General features: G+C 41.1%; 1 protein-coding gene and 1 long non-coding RNA gene across 2 annotated transcripts; one reads left to right on the top strand and one right to left on the bottom strand.

Moving 5' to 3' along the window:
* The first annotated feature begins 4,955 nt into the window (after positions 1 to 4,955).
* On the top strand, positions 4,956 to 18,969 carry gpr35.2 (G protein-coupled receptor 35, tandem duplicate 2). The gene is made up of 2 exons (XM_059543460.1): positions 4,956 to 5,176; positions 17,989 to 18,969. The coding sequence occupies exon 2, from the start codon at positions 17,996 to 17,998 to the stop codon at positions 18,965 to 18,967; it is 972 nt and encodes a 323-aa protein (XP_059399443.1). The 5' UTR covers positions 4,956 to 5,176; positions 17,989 to 17,995; the 3' UTR covers positions 18,968 to 18,969.
* Positions 18,970 to 19,355: 386 nt separating this feature from the next.
* LOC132131914 (uncharacterized) lies at positions 19,356 to 19,745 on the bottom strand. Its single transcript, XR_009428972.1, has 2 exons — positions 19,445 to 19,745; positions 19,356 to 19,397 (listed from the first exon to the last, which is right to left on the bottom strand). It is a non-coding gene; the product is annotated as an uncharacterized LOC132131914 (long non-coding RNA).
* Between the last annotated feature and the right edge of the window lie 360 nt (positions 19,746 to 20,105).

Here is a 20,105-nt window from a genome sequence, read left to right as displayed (position 1 = left end):
ATCTGGCGTTTCTAAATCAGATACTGTAAGTATGTTTTGTTATTAGTTTAAGTATTTGCTATTGACTGTGCAAATGCAGAGTTTTGTGCAGTTTGTGTGTGTGAGAGAGAGTGGAGTCAAAAGTGCCCATATTATGGATTTTTTTATGGAATTTCTTCATGCAGTGTGTAACACACAAAATCTAAAGTGCACCTTGTATAAAGTTATTGTCTTTCAAAAGAAAGAGTCAACTCAGAGTCATGAAAACGAGTCATTTTTAAAACGAATCTTTAGCTGTTTCAAAGTGAAGTCAAACTGAAACATATGCATATTTATTCCCACCCACTTGTTTGTTCAGATCTGGGAAAACTTTCATTACCCATAATAGGGGCACTTTAACCGTCCGTGGCTTGTGTACACAAACACATCACTTTGTCTGTCACGACTTTGTTCCTCTTTCAGCTTGAACTGATGGTAAAACTAAGGACATTATTAACTATCTTCACATTTATTTTGAAAGATGAAGCTCGCGATTATGGAAAGGGGCATTACTTTTCCGGCTAGTGCTTGTGGTGTTCAGCCAATCACAATGCACTGGGTCAGTTGGCCAATCAGGGCAGACTGCGCTTGTCAGAAGGCGAGACTTTGTGATGCGTTTGAAAGGGGCGGGGCTTAGAGTACCTACAGTAATGTACAGTATTTGAATAATTTGTTTTTTGAACATTAAAGCATGCCAACACATTCTGTGACACCAAATACACAAAATAATGATCTTTAAAAAGGCATCATATGACCCCTATTAATGTTTTTTTTTTTTCATGTTTCTGTTAAACTTTTGTGCAGGTTAAATGTTTGTCAAACATTTAATTGTTTTTGCTTAACTTTTTAAACAATTAATTTTTTAATTTTTGGACCTGAAGCATTTTTATATTTTACTTCTCTAATATTTGGTTTTTAAATGTTTTCAATGACTTTTGGACTTCAAGCCTTCTTTTACCTCAGTTATATGTATTTTATTGCATGAATTTTTGATGGATTCATGAAGAGAAAAATAAAGTGTAACAGAAAATGAAAAATTGCATGTGAAAATTATATTAAATTATGAACTAACTTGTGCAATACAGTAAATATTCTTACACTGCTTTAAATCAAAGAAAAAAATGTGCTGTCCCAATCCCCCACATATTAAAAATAATTTGGGGGCTCAGTTTACAGAAAAGTGTACGTCACGCATGCATTAAACATTTTAAATGGATTATAGACTAGAAATAAAATATCTAAAGTAAGCATGCAGAAATAAAACAATGCATCAACACTAGGCTAGTTAAACAAACACCTGTTGAACCGTGACTTGAACAGTGTTCTCGCGCTGATGACGCAACATCCAGGTAGGCACGCCCAGGGCGGGTTATGATTGGTCGATCTACAGGCTAAACTCTGATTGGCTAAAGAGGGACCCGCGTGGGAGGAGTTCGCTGCCCGGAAAGTCTAAAAATACACACCTGTTTTTATACAGTTATGATAACAAACCCAGGCTGTGTAAATGATTTAGCACAATATCTCGATGAGAGTGTGCTTGAGTCTGAGATTGCGCTAACACCAGCCAGTCGTCCAGATAGTTTAACACACGGACGCCCCAGAGCCGCAACGGGGCCAGAGCTGCATCCATGCATTTTGAGAATGTACGGGGAGCTAGCGCTAAGCCAAAGGGAAGAACGCGGTACTGATACGCTTTGCCCTCCAAAGCGAATCTGAGGAACTTCCGGTGTCTCTCGATGATCTGAATATGAAAATAAGCATCCTTCAGATCGATCGTGACAAACCAGTCGTTTGGTTGAATCTGAGACAAAATAGATTTTACCGTCAACATCTTGAATTTGCTCGACCTGAGTGCAAGATTTAGACGGCGTAAATCCAGAATGGGTCGTAATCCGCCGTCCTTTTTTGGTACCACAAAATAACGGCTGTAAAACCCTGACTCCATCTGAGAGGGGTGTACTTCTTCTATAGCCCCTTTGCTCAGTAGAGCTAACATTTCCTGTCTCAGCACCGCCATGTCCATCAGTTTCATCACCGTGGAGAGAATTCCGCGGAAAGGGGGCGGGCCTTTCCGAAACTGAATGGTGTATCCGTGACAAATTGTGCGTAACACCCATTGAGAAATGCCAATTGAGAAAATGCCATTGAGAAAAAACAATATTAGCGGTTTCAACATGTTCGTTTCCTGCAACGCTGTTGCACACATAGAAATGTCCGGGCACGAAAGACTCACGGTGTTCGTGCACAGGGGAAGTATATGCAGAGCAGGCGTTGTATCTCGTTGTACGTAATCCTGAAACGTGTCCACGGCAGGAATTAGGCCAACAGATTGAGCATCGGGCTCTGCCGCTAGCGAAACAGCGGCGGCTGAGCGAGCCGTCATGACGGGCCGTTCGATGAAGACCCTTTGAAGCGCTCCTCGAGCTCTGAAAACTGGATCGTGCATAGTGTCTGAGGAAGCGATTGGTGTTACAGTTCGCTCCAATGCTGTTCGAGGCGCTGTTTGCGGCGAAACAGTCAGGGTTTGAGCGTGGGGACTGCAATGAGAGTGTTGGATGCGCGAAAGCGGTCCAACAGCGCTCTCTAGCGGAGGGCACAGTCCCTGGCAGGCAGCGAAAAAATCAGGAGCTGCTGTTATGTGCCCGAGAACGAGAGGCCTTGGCCGTCGAACTCAGGTTCAACCTTTTTCGCTGGCGTTGTTGAGCCGGTGGAACAACCCTAGGGCCCCAGTCCTTGCGAGGGGGCGCCATAGGTGAAGGCTCTTCCCGAGAGGGCACTCGCTGGCGGTGAGAGGAGTTTGAGCGAGAACGCGCGGGCGCCTGACGGCGTTCAACCTCTCTGGGTCTGCGGGGAATCAGCTGGCGGAAAGCGGCTGATTGTTGTTTCGCTGCTGTGAACTTCTCCACCACTGAAGTGACCGCCTCTCCAAATAAACCGTCCTTAGACACAGGGGCATCCATGAGGAAAGATTTATCCTTTTCCTTTATATCGGTGAGATTAAGCCAGAGGTGGCGCTCAACCGTAATTAATCCAGCCATGGAACGGCCCACTGCTCGAGCAGTATGTTTGGTAGCACGAAGCGCCAAATCAGTTGCTCGCCGTAGTTCCTTGACCGCCTCAGGTGTAATGCCGTCCCCCTCGTCCAATCCTTTTAACAGCTCCGCTTGGTAGGCCTGAAGGACCGCCATGGAATGAAGCGAAGCAGCCACTTGACCAGCGGCCATATAGGATTTTCCCACTAAACTAGACGTGACTCGACACGCCTTCGAGGGGAGGAGGGGGCGGGACTTCCACGCCGCGGCCGAATTAGGCGCAAGATGTTCGGCGAGAGTCTCCTCCATCGGCGGTATCGCTGTATAGCCGTGACTCGCCATGCCCGAAATGGTGGCGAAATCCGCGGCCGCAGCGTTCGTGATGCGCGCCGCAAACGGCTGTTTCCAGGACCTCGAAACCTCCTGGTGGAGGTCCGGGAAAAAGGGTAAAGGCCTCCGGGGCTGCGCAGGTGTCCGACTAGTTAGAAAACGGTCGTCCAGCTTCGAAGAAGGTTGGGCCTCGGCCTTCTCAACCTCCCATTCCAGCCCCAATGTACCCACTGCATGGGAAACCACATCCAACAGCTCACTGTAGGAGGGGGAAACACGCCTCTCCTGTCCACTAGGAGGGAGAGGGCTCGTGTCGGCCGCGAAGTCCTCGGACCCCGAGGCCGCAGTGGAAAGAACGTCGTCATCATGGCGGTCACAACCGAAGGAGATGGCACTACATGCCCCCGGTGTGGGCCGTAAATCCTCACAGGAAAAGACGACAGGTTCAAAAGTTTTCCTGTGTATTAGGGTAGGGGAGAGCGAGCGATGTGGAGAGTAATTTTCCATCGCTGAACTGTCCTCGAGCTCCATGTCACACGTGTCACCCCAAGCTATCACCTCGTGCGGTGCCTCGGCAGTCGCAGAAGTGGTGTGGCGGGGGTTAGACACGGCGACATCGGAGAACACATCTACCCTCGAGCGAAGGACCCTGAGTCGCAGGCCATCGCAATGGGGGCATGAAGAAAGGCCGCTAAGCGCCTCCTGTGCGTGGTGTAAGCCTAGGCAGACTACGCACCTGTCATGAGTGTCCCCCTGAACGATGTACCTGGTACACGGGTCCTTGCACTTCTTGAAACTCATCGCGTCCGCGGAGAGGAGTATACTGCTCGTGACGATCGCTGAGAATGCGAGACAATAGGGCACAGAAGATTCGCTTCGTACTGAAGGAATGAAATCTGAGGTAAATGGCGCGCGGCACCAGGTATATATATGCCTACGCATGCTGGGCGGTGCCACGCGCTATTTGGCCAATAGGATTGGCGGGATGGTATAGGGCTTCAGACATTCGTCACACCGAAGGTGTTCCCATACGTGGTGACGTCACCGCAGCATCGAAGTGACCTATGAAAGGGAAACATAACTGTATTAATAAAACACACACACTCATCCAAGGCGAGTCATGCGTTCACAGTCCATGATGAACTCGTGAATTTCCATGTATGATAAATATAAAGAGTGAAATGTCTAGTTTCAAACGAAAAAAATAAATTTGAATAGAAAACGTTATTATGGATGATTTCCATGAACTGTAATGTGTGTGCAACACACACTGTGCATTGTTTAAGCTGGCTTTCAGTTCAATAAAGAACAAAGACAAACTATATTTGGAATTTTTTATCGCGTGCTGTGATCTGTACAGTATTTTTTACTGTAACTAACAGATTCCGAGAAAAAAATGAAAGAGAGAAAAACAACAACACGGGAGTGGGAGGAAATGGGAGTCATTCTTAAAATAATTCATAAAAAAAAAAAGTAGTAAAATGCCGCTTGGATGCTGCTTCATTTTGCGCTCGAACGAATCGGTTCATTTGAACGAACTGTTCGAACAGACAGGTTTGTTGAAATGCCTGGAGGAAGACGGTAACAAAAGCGAAAGCCACACAGAACGAATTTATCAGCTCTGAACAATGCTAGAGATCTTATTCTGTCTCATGCATTACACAGATCTGTGTATAATGCACTGCATTTAAGGACTTATGTTTTACACTTTTATTTCCGATGTTGATCTGATATATATGAGTCTTCTTCCACTGGAACAGATCTCGGTTGTTTTCTCAAGGTGAGCGCAAGAAACGGTGAGTTGAGTCTCTTGATGATTTTACTCTTTCAGTGATGATCTCGTGTGTGTGTGTTGGCTGGACTTCTCTTTTTAAAATTGTCTGTCACACTTCACAATGGCAATGTTTTACATTTTTCCATTGCGATAAGAAGTTATTAGTAATTTATCTGATTTAATGAATCATGTCGTGCATCTACAAATTCTGAATTTCAGTTCTGGCACATTTTAATGACATATTAATCAAGAATTGTATTTAAATAAGAAAGACTACACTGCGTTATAGAATGCATGACCTATAAAGAGATCTACAAAAAAGAAAGAGAGAGAGGGAAGAAAAAAACAACAGGTTTTACAACTAGGCTAGAAACCACAATGAGGTCACCTGACACTGTGCATCTGTGCATCCTTTAGAAACAGAAATACACGAGCAAAGACACTTACTGACATCAGTGTGCAATATGTATGTGTGTATATATATAATTACAAATGTAAGTTGATATAGCTAACACATTAATATCAAAAATACATTTCCCATAATGCTTTGCTAGAGAGATGGCGCTGTATAGAAATGAGTGAATTCATTCATTCAACAGCTCGTTTTATTAACTCATAAAGACACAACACCGTGTTATAGCACAGCTGTTTATTATACAACAAAAATGCCCTTAAAATAACAAACAGTAAGGTTTATTACAAGAACAGCATTGTAAACATAATGCAAACTGATTATATATTTTATTGTTAATATATATTATTTAAATATCAAAGGTTTTTGAAAGTACTTTCATGATTATAGTAGAACAGTATGTTTTGGCTTGTTGTATTTATTGTTTATTATTAATTAATAATAATAATAACATGAAATTACTTGTACATGCAGTTTAATTATATTTCACATTTTTTATTATTTTTTCTTTTCTTTCTTTTTTTAAAGGCTATATGTAAAATTCTTAGTTCAGATGAGAATAGTAAGTTTGGGCTATAAGCAACATGAAGAATACTATAAAGAGTGTTCTGTTTACAATTTCTTGATTTTCCTAGACTTTGATTTCAAACAATTTCCTACAGTTGTAAATAAAAGAAAAAAGGAAAATTTATTTTGAAAAACATTTAAAATTGGCAAAATATATTTCCTAAAATATGTTTCTAAACATATTTACGTGAATATATTATTGGCTGTTTTTTTTTTGGTATATTTTTAATAGCCTTAATATATTTTGCTCTGCATATGATTAACCCCCCTTTACTCTCTCTCTCTCTCTCTCTCTCTATATATATATATATACATATATATAAATTGGCATGCGAAAGTTTGGGAACCCTTGCAGAATCTGAAAATGTGAATAATTTTAACATAATAAGGGATATCATATTAAATGAATGTTATTTTTTATTTAGTAATATCCTTAGTAAGATATTTTACAAAAAAGAAAATAACTGAAATTATTAAAATAACCGTTCAAACCTTTGTGAACCCTTGGTTTTGATGATCCACGATCTTTCTGTTTTGTGATGGTTGTTCATAAGACCCTTGTTAAACTGAGAACTGTTCTTCAGAAAAATCCTCCACACTGTAAAAACCTTAGAGTAGGATCTACTTGGAAACACTTGATAAGTTTTTTCACTCAGAAAAGGCTAGTAAATTTACAAATTTACTCTCTCTCAAACTCTTAATACTGTGCGCGCTCATCTCTTGACACACGCTCGTGTGACGGTCCTCTATGTTTCAGTCTCGTTGTGTATGTGGAACATCTGCACAAGGGGGAAACTACACGAATCAGGAATGGAATGACATCGCAGACAGAGAATAAAACAGCCCACAGCAGTTATCAAATGTTCTGCTCTTTTTATTAAACTGGTTCAAATGTGATCGTATAGTGGAATGATTCTTCCTTTTTTTTTTTTAACAAAAGTACAAATGTACATGTTTCACAATTCTTTGTCTTTTCCACAGTAAAATGTAAAATAAAATAAATAAAATCTCCAGCTTCTAAAGCATTTCTGCTATATGAAAACACAGTATATAAAACAGCAAATTGTTTTCAGCAGGAATATTGCTGCTATATAACATACATTTTTCACACAACAAAAATAAACATCAAATTCAATATATTACCTGCACAAGGGGGAAACTACACGAATCAGGAATGGAATGACATCGCAGACAGAGAATAAAACAGCCCTACACGACACACAGTAAATCAGGAGGAGGAATAGCATTAGCAGCAGCCATGCAACATATACCACATTTAACATTATCCTCTAAAACTAATGACTCACTCGACGTCAAACAAACAGAGTTGCATCAAAATAAAAATACAGTGAAATAAAACATTGTGTAGTGATATTTAAAGCACTTAGGCTATTATTGTCTCTGCAGCGTTTTACATGCGACTTACCACAGCAGTTATCAAATGTTCTGCTGTGGATTACCCAGAATTCGCTGCTTTTAGCGCCGTGGCGCAATACCAAATGACGCCAGCAGATGGCTCTGTCCCCATTTATGCAGGAATTTAACAACTATATACAACCCGTTACATACACCCCCCTAAATTTCTGCTAAATCAGGGAAGCGCAACCAAAACAGAGAAAACAGAAGAAAGAAGGGAATGAGAGAAAAAAAAAAAAAAAAAAGAATTACATTGAGCGTGACTGTCTTATAGTCAGTTACAAAACTCCTCCTACAGAGATATGCAAGGATAGGGTGGTACCAAAACCTAAACCTCAACATAGACACAAGAGATGCCGTGTACACCTCTCCTAATTGACACAGCTCAAAAACTCCAGAGAAAAATGGAGTATCTGTCCACACTCAGGAACAGAATTACTCAAAAGGCACATTATAAAGTCTAAGGCTACACTGCAAAAACATGTCTCATAAGAGTAACAAAAGAACTCACTGAAGATCTTGAATCTTCCACAACCTGGTCATTCATCTCACAAATTAATCTCTTTGGAGGTTTAATGGTCCTACCAGTCCTAGTCATAGTCATGCCCGGGAATGCTCGCCTTGGCTGGGTGCAAATTACAGGCTCAACTGATTCTGAGTCTACACTACTGGGAACACGTGTGTGTGCATCAGCTGGCGAGTCTGTGGGGAGCTGTATGGGGTGACTGTGGGCAGACTGATCGTCCAAGAATGATGACTGGCTCACATCACTGTCACGGCCAGTACATACGTGACTGTTGTCAACAACATCATCCACGAGAGCAGGATTCTCTACAGCATCGGATGAACCGGGTAAGTCGACAACAACCTCATTAAGTCCAGCGTTCTTTCCAGATTGCAAAATCCACTGCAATGTTTTTTCATCGCTGTCAAGTTGGTCTTGAGGCAAAGCATCACCATGATCACTTCCAGCTCCAACTGACAGGGAATCAGACAACAGGTCAACTACATCATCTCTCAACAAGAAACTGACAGGAAGGATCAAGTTCCGATGAACTGTTTTTTCTTTGCCAGTGACTGTGTCCTTCACACGGTAGACATTGATTACCGATCTCACTGACAACACTTCGTAAGGAATTGACTCCCATTTGTCTGCAACTTTCCGTTTTCCTCTCTCACCTCTGTTTGCCAACAAAACCCTGTCACCAACAGTCAATGGAGAGCCTTTTACCTTGCGGTCATAGAGCTTAGCATGACGAGCCTGTTCGGCTGAACTGTGCCTCTGAGCAACCTCTGCTGCCTCACTCAGGTCTCTTTTGAGATGGGACACAAACTCTGAATGGGTAATGACAAGATCGTTCTTTAGAACATGTTGAAACATCACATCAATCGGAAGTCTGGGAATCCTCCCAAACATGAGGTAAAATGGAGCAAAGCCGGTTGTTTCGTGGACAGTGCAGTTATAACAGAAAGTCAGCGCTCTTAATGACTGGGGCCACTTCGCTTTGGACTTGGGGGGTAAGGCTCTGATCATGCTCCCCAAGGTCCTGTTGAAACGCTCTGTGATCCCGTTACCCATCGGGTGGTAAGGGGTAGTGCGCGATTTCTTTATCTCAGCCATATCCAACAGTTCCTTGATGAGCTTACTCTCGAAATTAGCCCCCTGATCAGAATGCACACGCTTCGGGAAGCCATATATGCAGAAAATATCATCCCATAAACGGCGGGCCACTTGTTTTGCTGACTGGTTCTTACAAGGAAAAGCAAAGGCCATCTTGGTGAAATGATCCGTCGCTACGAGAACGTCAACAGACTTATCTCCCTGCTCTGCTGACCAGAAATCAATGCAAATCAATTCCATGGGCTCTGTGGTGTGAATGTTCTCCAAAGGAGCACGAGCATTAGGCTCCGGCGTCTTACCAACAATGCAACGTTTGCAGTTTCTGACATAATGCACAATATCATGCGCCATACCTGTCCAAAAAAAACGGTGTCTGGCCAATGAGAGTGTACGTGAGCGTCCTTGGTGACCTGCGGCATCATGTATGCCATGAAGAACTTGTTGTTTTAAGCAATCTGGTACAATGAATTGATAGAGCTGCTTATTCATGTTGTGATCTCTTTTCACTTTAAATAGCATTCCATCTTTCAGTGTGAGTTTGTTCCAGTGCTTGAGCAGCTTGATCACACTACGAGGCTCCTTTGTACGCTCACGTTTGTCAGGTCTCTTGTGTCTCTGGACATAGTAAACCACTCTACTCACGGTGCTGTCCTGCTCCTGCATAGTCAGAAGAGCGCTTTTAGGCAGAGCAGTGGTGCAATCCTCTTTCTCCAAATGAGGGATGACCCCCGTCCCAATTATACGACTTGTCCCACCAGAGCAATGTGCATCTAAGAGGGCGGAGATTTCCTGAGATGTTAACTTGCCCTGAGAAAGAGGGTGGGAGAGATCAGAGCCTGGTTCAACATCCATACTCACAAGTTGGCAGTTGTTTGTGCATCTGAAAGCATCTTGAACTGTTTCATCCATCACACCATTCATTTGATTCAACAAAGCATGATATGGCTCTGTCACAAGGCGATGGCTGACACTGGACTTGACAAAAGGCTCCCTGCTGAGTGCATCTGCCACTATGTTCTTAGCTCCTGGCACATACTTCAAATCGAAACTATAGGATGCCAGCTTCGCTACCCATCGCTGCTCACATGCATCGAGTCTTGGTTTGGTGAGTATGTATGTGAGCGGGTTGTTGTCAGTCCAAGCTGTAAAATGACGACCTTTCAACCAGTAATGGAATTTGTCACATACTGCCCATTTTAGGGCCAAAAACTCAAGCCTGTGTGCAGGGTAGTTCATCTGGGAGCGTGAAAGTGTCTTGCTCGCAAAAGCCACTGGCCTCGCCATGTCACTGCCTCTGGGGATCTGTGAGAGTACTGCTCCCAACCCATCGAAAGATGCGTCTACGGCCAATATGAAATGGTCATCAAAATCAGGGTGAGCTAACGTTACACTTGTAAGCAAGTCATGCTTTAAAGTCTCAAATGCACATTTGCATTCCTCAGTCCAGTCTGATTGTGTGAGTTTAACATTTACAACTTTCTTTTTAGGATGTCGCCCTCTCTTTTTGAGGCACTGCGTGTCTGGCTGGGAGATGAGCTTGAAGAGGGGCTTCGCCTTGGCCGAACATCTCTCAATAAAATGTTGATAATACAACACCATACCCAAAAATGATCGGATTTTCTTAGGACAAGGAGTGACGCCATCGGAGTCCATTAAATCAGACACCTGCACATCAGTGATGGCCTGAACCTTCGCAGGGTCAGTACAGACTCCATCTTCACCTACGATATGGCCCAGGAATTTCACAGATCTTCTCAGAAAATGACATTTCTTTGGTGAGAGCTTCAAATTGTGAGTCTTCAACCTGGAAAACACCATCTCCAGTCGGTCGAGTGCAAGCTGCTCTGTTGGAGCAAAGACCAAAAGATCGTCAAGGTAACACAACAGACTGGTGAAGTTCTTGTCACCAAAAATCGACATCATCATCCGCATAAATGTAGCGGGACTGTTTGTGAGGCCTTGTGGCATGCGATTGTATTCATGGAGTCCGAATGGTGATGAGAATGCTGTATACTTTCTGTCCTCCTCATGTAGTGGCACATTGTAGAAACCGGATGTCAGATCCATAGTGGAGAAGAAGGCATTTCCACCTAGAGCAGCGAGTGCGTCTGACTGGTGTGGGAGAGGATGAGCATCTTTTACTGTCCTGGCATTGAGCCATCTGAAATCATTACAGATCCTGGGGTCACCATTTTTCTTCCACACAATTACCAAAGGTGATGTGTACTCACTGTTAGACTTTCTTATTATGCCACTCTCCTCCATGTCATTCAGAGCTGTCCGGAGCTTCTCGTAGTGACTTGGTGGTATCCTACGATAAGGTAGACGAAACGGCTAGTCATCAACCAGACGGATCCTATGCACGAAATCTTTGGCCAAGCCACAATCCATCTTATTCCTTGAGAATATAGACTCATGAGCTGTGATTATGCGGAGGAGTTTGTTCTTCCACTCGAGAGAGACTTCACATGCACTTAGGTCTAAATCGTTCAATCCCAAGTCCCTCAAAATGTTGGTCAACTCCTCTTCCGACAGTAGTGGTTGGTCAGAGATGTGACAGGACTGGTCACTTGACTGGATGTTACACTGGACACTTTCAACCTCTGTGAAATCCTCTACTGCAATACATGGGGATACATCAGCGATTTTTGCATTCCTTCTCAGTGTAACAGGGCGATTAGTGGGGTTAACTAGTTTAACTGGTACTAAGCCATCACCAAATAGTGGTGTGATAACTCTGCCGACCCAGATCTGTTTAGACCTGGAATTAGATTGAGTGGGCTCTATGACTACAGTACTACCCACAGATACCATGGCCTTGCTAGGGAGTTTACCCCAAACTAGGTATTCACTCTGTGGCTGTAATGTTACACTGCCTTTAAGTTTGGCTGTACCCACTTTGTCTGGCACAATAGTTCCTTTCCACCTCTCTGTGTTGGAAAGTAAAGACAAAAACTGAAAGGATTCATCCATTCCATCTCCACTTGGCATGTTCATCAACTTCCAGTAGCCGACGGTGGTCCTCAGTAAAGTCAACAGCGGTTTGATAGCATTGCTGCCAAGAATCAGTTCCTCCGTCTGACCTGTCACAACCAGAACAGAGATCATCATTTTACATCCATAAACGGAGGCTGTGACATCATATATCCCTTTGGGGTTAACTCTATGACCTCCACATCCAACAACGACGACATTATCAGCTGGGGTCTTTATCAGGGTAGGATTGGCTTTCAACAAATTAGCTTCTGCTGCTTCGCTTATGGTGCACGCCATAGAGCCGCTGTCAATCAGTGCTTTCAGTGTTGGACCATTTTCGACAGACACAGGGGTATAGAACAGACTATCAGTCATGGGAACGTGCTGTAAGCATTGAAAAATAACAGTCTTGTCAGAAGGGGCAATACTTTTTTGTACCTCATAGACAGACTCACAATCCTCAGTATTACAAATGGGAGGCTGACTAATTAGATCTACACTGCCCTCCCCCTCGCGCAGATCTGTTAGTTTCCCTGATTGGACGGAGGCAGAGTAACCCGTGGCACAGGACAGTTGCGTCGGGCATGGCCGGGTGACAGGCATTGAAAACACAAGCGATGCTCACGGCAGTGGACTAGGGCAGAGTGAGCTCCATCGTTACAGATAGCACAAGGTAAGGCGTCTAAACCATCAATCCTTGGGAGTCTGACATAGCGTCGACCTGAGCTAGGCTGTCGTATGCAGGAATTGCGCATTAAAACTTTCTCCAGCATGTCGATCACTCTCTCTAGATTAGCCTGCTCTGTAGATCCACACTGCTGTGATCCAGAGTCCTTGCAAGCGACAGAAGCTGCATTAACATCAACTTTGCAAACATTAGTTTTATCAGTCCTTCCATAACATGTCATGCTAGCAGGTTTGAAGCTGGACTCTGATTTATGGGCATTTAACACAGCTTGCACTTCATGGGCGGACCACTTGTCAATAGACTTGGATCGAAAGGTCAGAGCCAAATCTTTACTGGGACAATGGCGGATAAACATGTGAGCAATCTCTGTTCCTGGATTATCAAACGATTTGCCCTGCTCCATCAGGCATTCAGAGGCTACATCTGCTGCTTTGTTTAGCCTCAACCAGTAATCGTAAGGCTCTTCATTCTCATTAGGCAAAGTGGTATAAAAGTCAGAGAGGGGAACTGGTGAGTACTGACTGCAACTGAAATGCTTACGGAGGAGACTGTAAATGGCATTGGGGCTGGTTTGGGTGTCAGATTCGCTGTTCCTAATCCAAAATTTTACTACGTCCTTTGCTCTGCCCCGCAGATGAACAAGTATCTCCTCAACATGCTCGGCAGTATTCATATTTCCCTTCTTAACAAAAGCTCTCATTAGATCTTCCCACTCCTCTATGTCAACTGAGTCAGATCCATCCCCTCTGAAGGAAGGCGGCTCTTTGACGTTCCTGTGTGTGACTAAGTGAGCCTGGGATAGATCTACATTGTTGGAAGGTCGAGTCAGAGTGGTACTGCCAGTATGTGGGTTGCTCTGTGTGTCTGACCCCAAGCTCGGTGGGTTAAGACGAGATATAATACTGTCGGCTATCTGTTCTCCAATCATTAGAGCAATTGAGCCTACTTGATCTAACAAATCAGGGGCAACATGTTCAGTGTGCGGTGTTGAACTAGTGACTGGTTGCCTATGTGGGTTACGCATATCTGTGATGTCAGGGGGGCCAATGGAAAAGTCAACCCTATTCACTCCTAATGCAACATCACTGCCAACAACAGGACTACCAAGAAAGGAAGCAGGTATCTGCAGTACACCTCTCCCCCTACCAACAGAAGCTGGAGTACGAGCTGGCGAATTAAGTCCTGTTTCGCTCATTATGACTACGCTTCAAAACAATAAGACCAGGGAAAGAGAAAAAAATAAATAAATAGATCAACAAGAGAAAACTGACCCAAAATAATCAAAATTATTAAAAAAAATATCAGAGCATTTAGAGTCCTTTTCTAATGTGCAAAGGATAACATAGAAATGTCCTCTTCAGGAAACGGCAGTCCACGATGTCCGAACGAAGCCACAGCTACAGCGGTCCGTCAATGGCAGGCAGACGTCCACTCACTCACAGTCACGGCACCAATGTGACGGTCCTCTATGTTTCAGTCTCGTTGTGTATGTGGAACATCTGCACAAGGGGGAAACTACACGAATCAGGAATGGAATGACATCGCAGACAGAGAATAAAACAGCCCACAGCAGTTATCAAATGTTCTGCTCTTTTTATTAAACTGGTTCAAATGTGATCGTATAGTGGAATGATTCTTCCTTTTTTTTTTTAACAAAAGTACAAATGTACATGTTTCACAATTCTTTGTCTTTTCCACAGTAAAATGTAAAATAAAATAAATAAAATCTCCAGCTTCTAAAGCATTTCTGCTATATGAAAACACAGTATATAAAACAGCAAATTGTTTTCAGCAGGAATATTGCTGCTATATAACATACATTTTTCACACAACAAAAATAAACATCAAATTCAATATATTACCTGCACAAGGGGGAAACTACACGAATCAGGAATGGAATGACATCGCAGACAGAGAATAAAACAGCCCTACACGACACACAGTAAATCAGGAGGAGGAATAGCATTAGCAGCAGCCATGCAACATATACCACATTTAACATTATCCTCTAAAACTAATGACTCACTCGACGTCAAACAAACAGAGTTGGATCAAAATAAAAATACAGTGAAATAAAACATTGTGTAGTGATATTTAAAGCACTTAGGCTATTATTGTCTCTGCAGCGTTTTACATGCGACTTACCACAGCAGTTATCAAATGTTCTGCTGTGGATTACCCAGAATTCGCTGCTTTTAGCGCCGTGGCGCAATACCAAATGACGCCAGCAGATGGCTCTGTCCCCATTTATGCAGGAATTTAACAACTATATACAACCCGTTACACTCGCTCAAGTTACAACAGCCTTACAAGTGTGCCACAAAATCAACCAATCGGAAAATTAAAGGTCAATTGTGATTGGCTGTTGGTCTCCAATCAAATCGCTAGTAGAACCAAAGCCCTATCATTTCCTATTTATAATTCAATAACGTTTTTCCGTTAAACGGAAAATGAGTTTTTGGCTCTATATCTCATTTTGTCTTTTGGGGTTTACAAATCGGTTTATGGCTTCAATATTTCATGCGCACTTGTGGGCGGAGCTGAAACGCTCCTTTCATCTGATTGGTCGAATCGCTCAACCTTCAGCTCGGTCTTTTCTTTCAGGCAGAATAAGAGTCAGTGCGAGTGAAGCACTGTAATGTGTGAAACCACCGCTCCCTGTTAATTAGCATAATATTTGAATCAGATGTAGCTGGGCACATAATTCCTGCTGCTGTGACTTGCAAGTGACCCATTTAAATTATTTCTAGGTTATAGTATTGTATGAATATTGTCCCACTGATAAATACAGTGCAAATAGTTCTGTCTCCTTGGATAAAAGTGAAGTGGAAATAAAAATCAATAATAGACTGAACAGTTCCATGATAATATGTCTGTAACATTTACCATTCTCATCTTTGAAGTCAAAAGGCACTAGGTATGTGTGTGTGACATTAATAAATAATTGTGAAAATTAATATAGTTAAATTTATTAAATAAATTAGTAATATTAGTTTTATTACATACTAAATTGAATGATGTTTCTCTTCTTAGTCTTCTTTGTTGGGCTTGAGAAAGCCAACATATATTTAAACATTATTATTATTATTTATTATGAGAGTAATTGACACTGACTTTAATGTTTCACCAAATTCAGCTCAGATCTTCAGACTCGTCTGACTCGCGTTGCTGTATAACTGGTCAGACTTAACTTCCCAAAAAATCCTAGTGACTTTTGTTACCCGAGCAATGAAGGCCTTAACACTTAATGTCCACTAGAGGGGGCGACAGGATTTCTGTTTACATTAGTTTAAATGACAAATATATACATGAATTTCATGTGTACTGCCATATCTGTGTACAAGAATAAACTTCACACTTCAAGCTGTACAACTACTGGCTTTTTCAACCTACATCTAAATTTATTTTAAGATATAGTTTATTCAAACTGGTTTATGCATTTAATGTTTGTCCATCTGGAACTTTTATTTTTCATAATTTCATATTTTTTATATTTTAAGATGTACTAGGTGTTGATAAATCACATGCAAAGAATGTAAAGAGCTTTGACATTTTTTCTTTTGAAAAAAAAATAATAATTAATTATTGTATTCTAATTAGAAAATGAAATGATCTAAACGTTCATGAACCAGACGGGCTTTGGTTCTACTAGCGATTTGATTGGAGACCAACAGCCAATCACAATTGACCTCTTATTTTCTGATTGGTTGATTTTGTGAATGTATATCCAAATGAACACAAAGACCTCAATACATGGTACACCACACACAATGATGGTAACAAAAGTGTTTGAGTATGAATGGGTCATTTTGAATAGAAAATGAACTCCAGGTGTCACAAAACAGTATGTTACTAAAACAAACAACAACTAACAACAAGAGAGTGAAAAATGTAACATTTTTAATTATTCATGTCCCATTGCATGATGGGAAATATGGGATCATAACTTTGATATTTACCTAAAGAGTCCTTGTAAACAACAAACGGTTCCAAGTAAAATATACGTATGAGTTCCAACTTTAATTTCTACAAGCTTAAATTGAGTACTAACATAGAATTTACTTTATATGTTTTATTTCTTCACTTAACTTAGTTATTTAATGTAGAAATTACATTTGTTTTTATGTAGTATTTACTGCACCACAAAATCATTTTTATCAGTACAGGTCCTGCAGATTCTTCAGTTTTCCAGCATCTTTGCATATTTGAACCCTTTCCAGCAGTGACTGTATGATTTTGAGATACATACTGTATTTTCTCAATGAGGACAATTGAGGCAATGAAACACAACTATTAAAAAAGTTTCAAACACTCATTGATGCTCCAGAAGAAAACACCATGGATTAGGAGCTGAAAACTTTTGAAATTCGAAGATCAAGGTAAATTGTACTTAATTTGTTTTATGGGAAACATGCAAGTATCTTCTGTTGCTTCCGAAGGGCAGAACTAAATGGAAAAAAAATTCTTCTTGAAATCTTCATCCTGTTCAAAAGATTTCAACCCCCAGCTCTTAAAGCATCTTGTTTCCTTCTGGAGCATCACAGGATGTTGGAAACTTTTTTTTAATAATTGTGTTTGAGTTCCTCAATTGTCCTCAGTGTGAAAAGATGGATCTCAAAACCCTACAGTCACTGCTGGAAAGGATTCAAATATGCAAAGATGCTGGAAAACTGAAGAATCTGCAGGACCTTAAAGATTGTTCTGAAGAACAGTTCTCAGTTTAACTGTTCAGAACGAACAAGGGACTCATGCACAACCATCACTAAACAGAAAGACAGTCGTGGATCATCTGAGAAACCACACACAGTATTAAGAACGGGGTTATTTTAATTATTTCAGCTTGTCTTGTGAACTATATGTAAACATCTTTTATGTAAAATATCTTACTCAGGACAGTACTAAATAAAAAATAACATGCATTTAGTATGATCTCTCTTATTTTGTTGAAATGATTCACATTTTCACAGATTCCACAAGGGGTTCACAAACTTTCGCATGCCACTTCATATATTTAAACTTTATTAAACCATTCTAAAATCGAGTTATCCCATTCAATTAGATTTTATTTTGCTTCAGTGTTTACAGCATATATTTAAAAGTAATTTAAGATGTGTATTTTGGCCAGATGTTTTCATTTTCTTTTATTTCTATCAGATTGAAGATGTCCAGCTGCACGCTGAACATCACCACAGGCATCCAGAACTTCCAGCTGGTCGCGCTCATACCAACCTTCATCCTCGGTGTCCCAGGAAACATTTACGTCTTGGTGATGTTCTGCCGACGTCCCAGAACCAAATGGACCTATATGAACATCTACATCAGCAACATGGCGATCGCCGACTGCGTCGTGCTCGCGCTCCTCCCCGTCCGCATCGCATCCTACTTCTGGGTAGATTTGGTACTCAATGACCAAAAGTACAAAGAGCTGTGCTTCGTCCTCGTGTCGGCTTATTACGTCAACATGTACGTCAGCATCTTCACGGTCACCGCTATAAGCGTCGTGCGCTACGTGGCCATCAAGTATCCATTAAAAGCGCGGGAGGCTTTATGCTGTAGAAACGCGTTGGTGGTTTGTGTGCTCATTTGGCTGGTCACGTGCTCGTTCAGCGCCGCGTTCCACCGCGTGGACGAACAGAAAGATAATGATAAGTTCAAAGATAATGATGATAATGATACGTTCAAGTGCTTTCAGAAAAACAAAAAAACTGCATTACCGTTGAGCTTCATTTTGTCTATGAACATCATTGGGTTCCTTGTGCCGTTTCTTATCATGTTGTTCTGCTCCCTTAGAGTTATTTTCAAACTGAAGAAACAGCTGGGAATCGGCTCCCGCTGTGAGAAGCTCCAGTGTATGTATATCATCGCCGCCAATCTGACTGTTTTCGTCATTTGTTTTTTTCCCTTCCACTTTGGCTTTCTCCTCAAGCACCTCTTGGAGGTTCATGGGCACGACTGCGATGCACAGTTTTTCGCACATAATTTCGTTCATGGCGCGATGTGCGTGTCCAGCATGAACTCTGCTCTCGACTGCGTCAGTTATTATTTTGCCACCAAATCATCATGGAAACTGTGCTTCTCGAAACAAACCACAAGTGAGGAATATGAGTGCAATTATAACAGGGTCACGCAATGAATATACATTCAATTTGGAGCCTTAATTTGGAACATTAAATTGGAACATTAACTTGGACCAATAACTTGGAGCCTTAATTTGGAACATTAACGTGGAACATTAACTTGGACCAAAAACTTAGAGCCTTATTTGGAACATTAACGTGGAACATTAACTTGGACCAATAACTTGGAGCCTTAATTTGGAACATTAAATTGGAACATTAACTTGGACCAATAACTTGGAGCCTTAATTTGGAACATTAACGTGGAACATTAACTTGGACCAAAAACTTAGAGCCTTATTTGGAACATTAACGTGGAACATTAACTTGGACCAATAACTTGGAGCCTTAATTTGGAACATTAAATTGGCCAATCTGGAAAACTGCCAATCCAGTTACTTGGCCAATAATTAATAATTAATAATGAATGTTAACTTGGAACATTAACTTAACTTGGAGCCTTAATTTGGAACATTGGGTGGACCATTTAGAACATTGACTTGGAGCCTTAATTTGCAAAAAATAATTTGGAACATTAAATTAGGGTTTATTAAGAAAATGTTTACGCTAGTTTTATTTAATGAAATACACATGCGTATTTTTGTGTAAACATGTTTTCATACAAAATCTATTTTTAATTATACATCCAGTAAAGTTTGATGATGGTATTAATAAATACAAACTAACCGAGATCTGAAATTTTTGTGCTACATGTGCAGTTTTAAAGTAATTTTATAATGATAATCTTTAAATGTATATTTTTCCTTTTGAGTCAACTTTATATTTTCTCTCATCAAAATTGATTTTAGCAAACATTATATATATATGTAAAGTTCGTTAAAAAGTTTTTAACAAGTATTTACAAAAGTCAAACGATTTATATACATTATAAATAAAAAATATCAACCTAAGTTGTGTTAAGCATTCATGTAACATTTGGCACTGATTTTGGAATTTTTATTTTTATGAATGTAAATACATATGGTTTTATAATTTTTTCGATGTTTTTACAACAAACATAGTGGGGAAAAAAATTACAAAAAAAGAAATCCAAGAAAAAAAAAAGTTTGCTAATAATTTCTGCTAAAAGCTTTTGTAATGTTGTATTATGCCAAGATTTTATTTCGCATAAGCTGCTTGAAAAAAGTAAGACTT

Source organism: Carassius carassius, chromosome 48, assembly GCF_963082965.1.
Source record: "Carassius carassius chromosome 48, fCarCar2.1, whole genome shotgun sequence".
NCBI lineage: Eukaryota > Metazoa > Chordata > Actinopteri > Cypriniformes > Cyprinidae > Carassius > Carassius carassius.
Note: the sequence above shows the minus strand (reverse complement) of the source record. Positions and strands in the feature narration are given on the sequence as shown.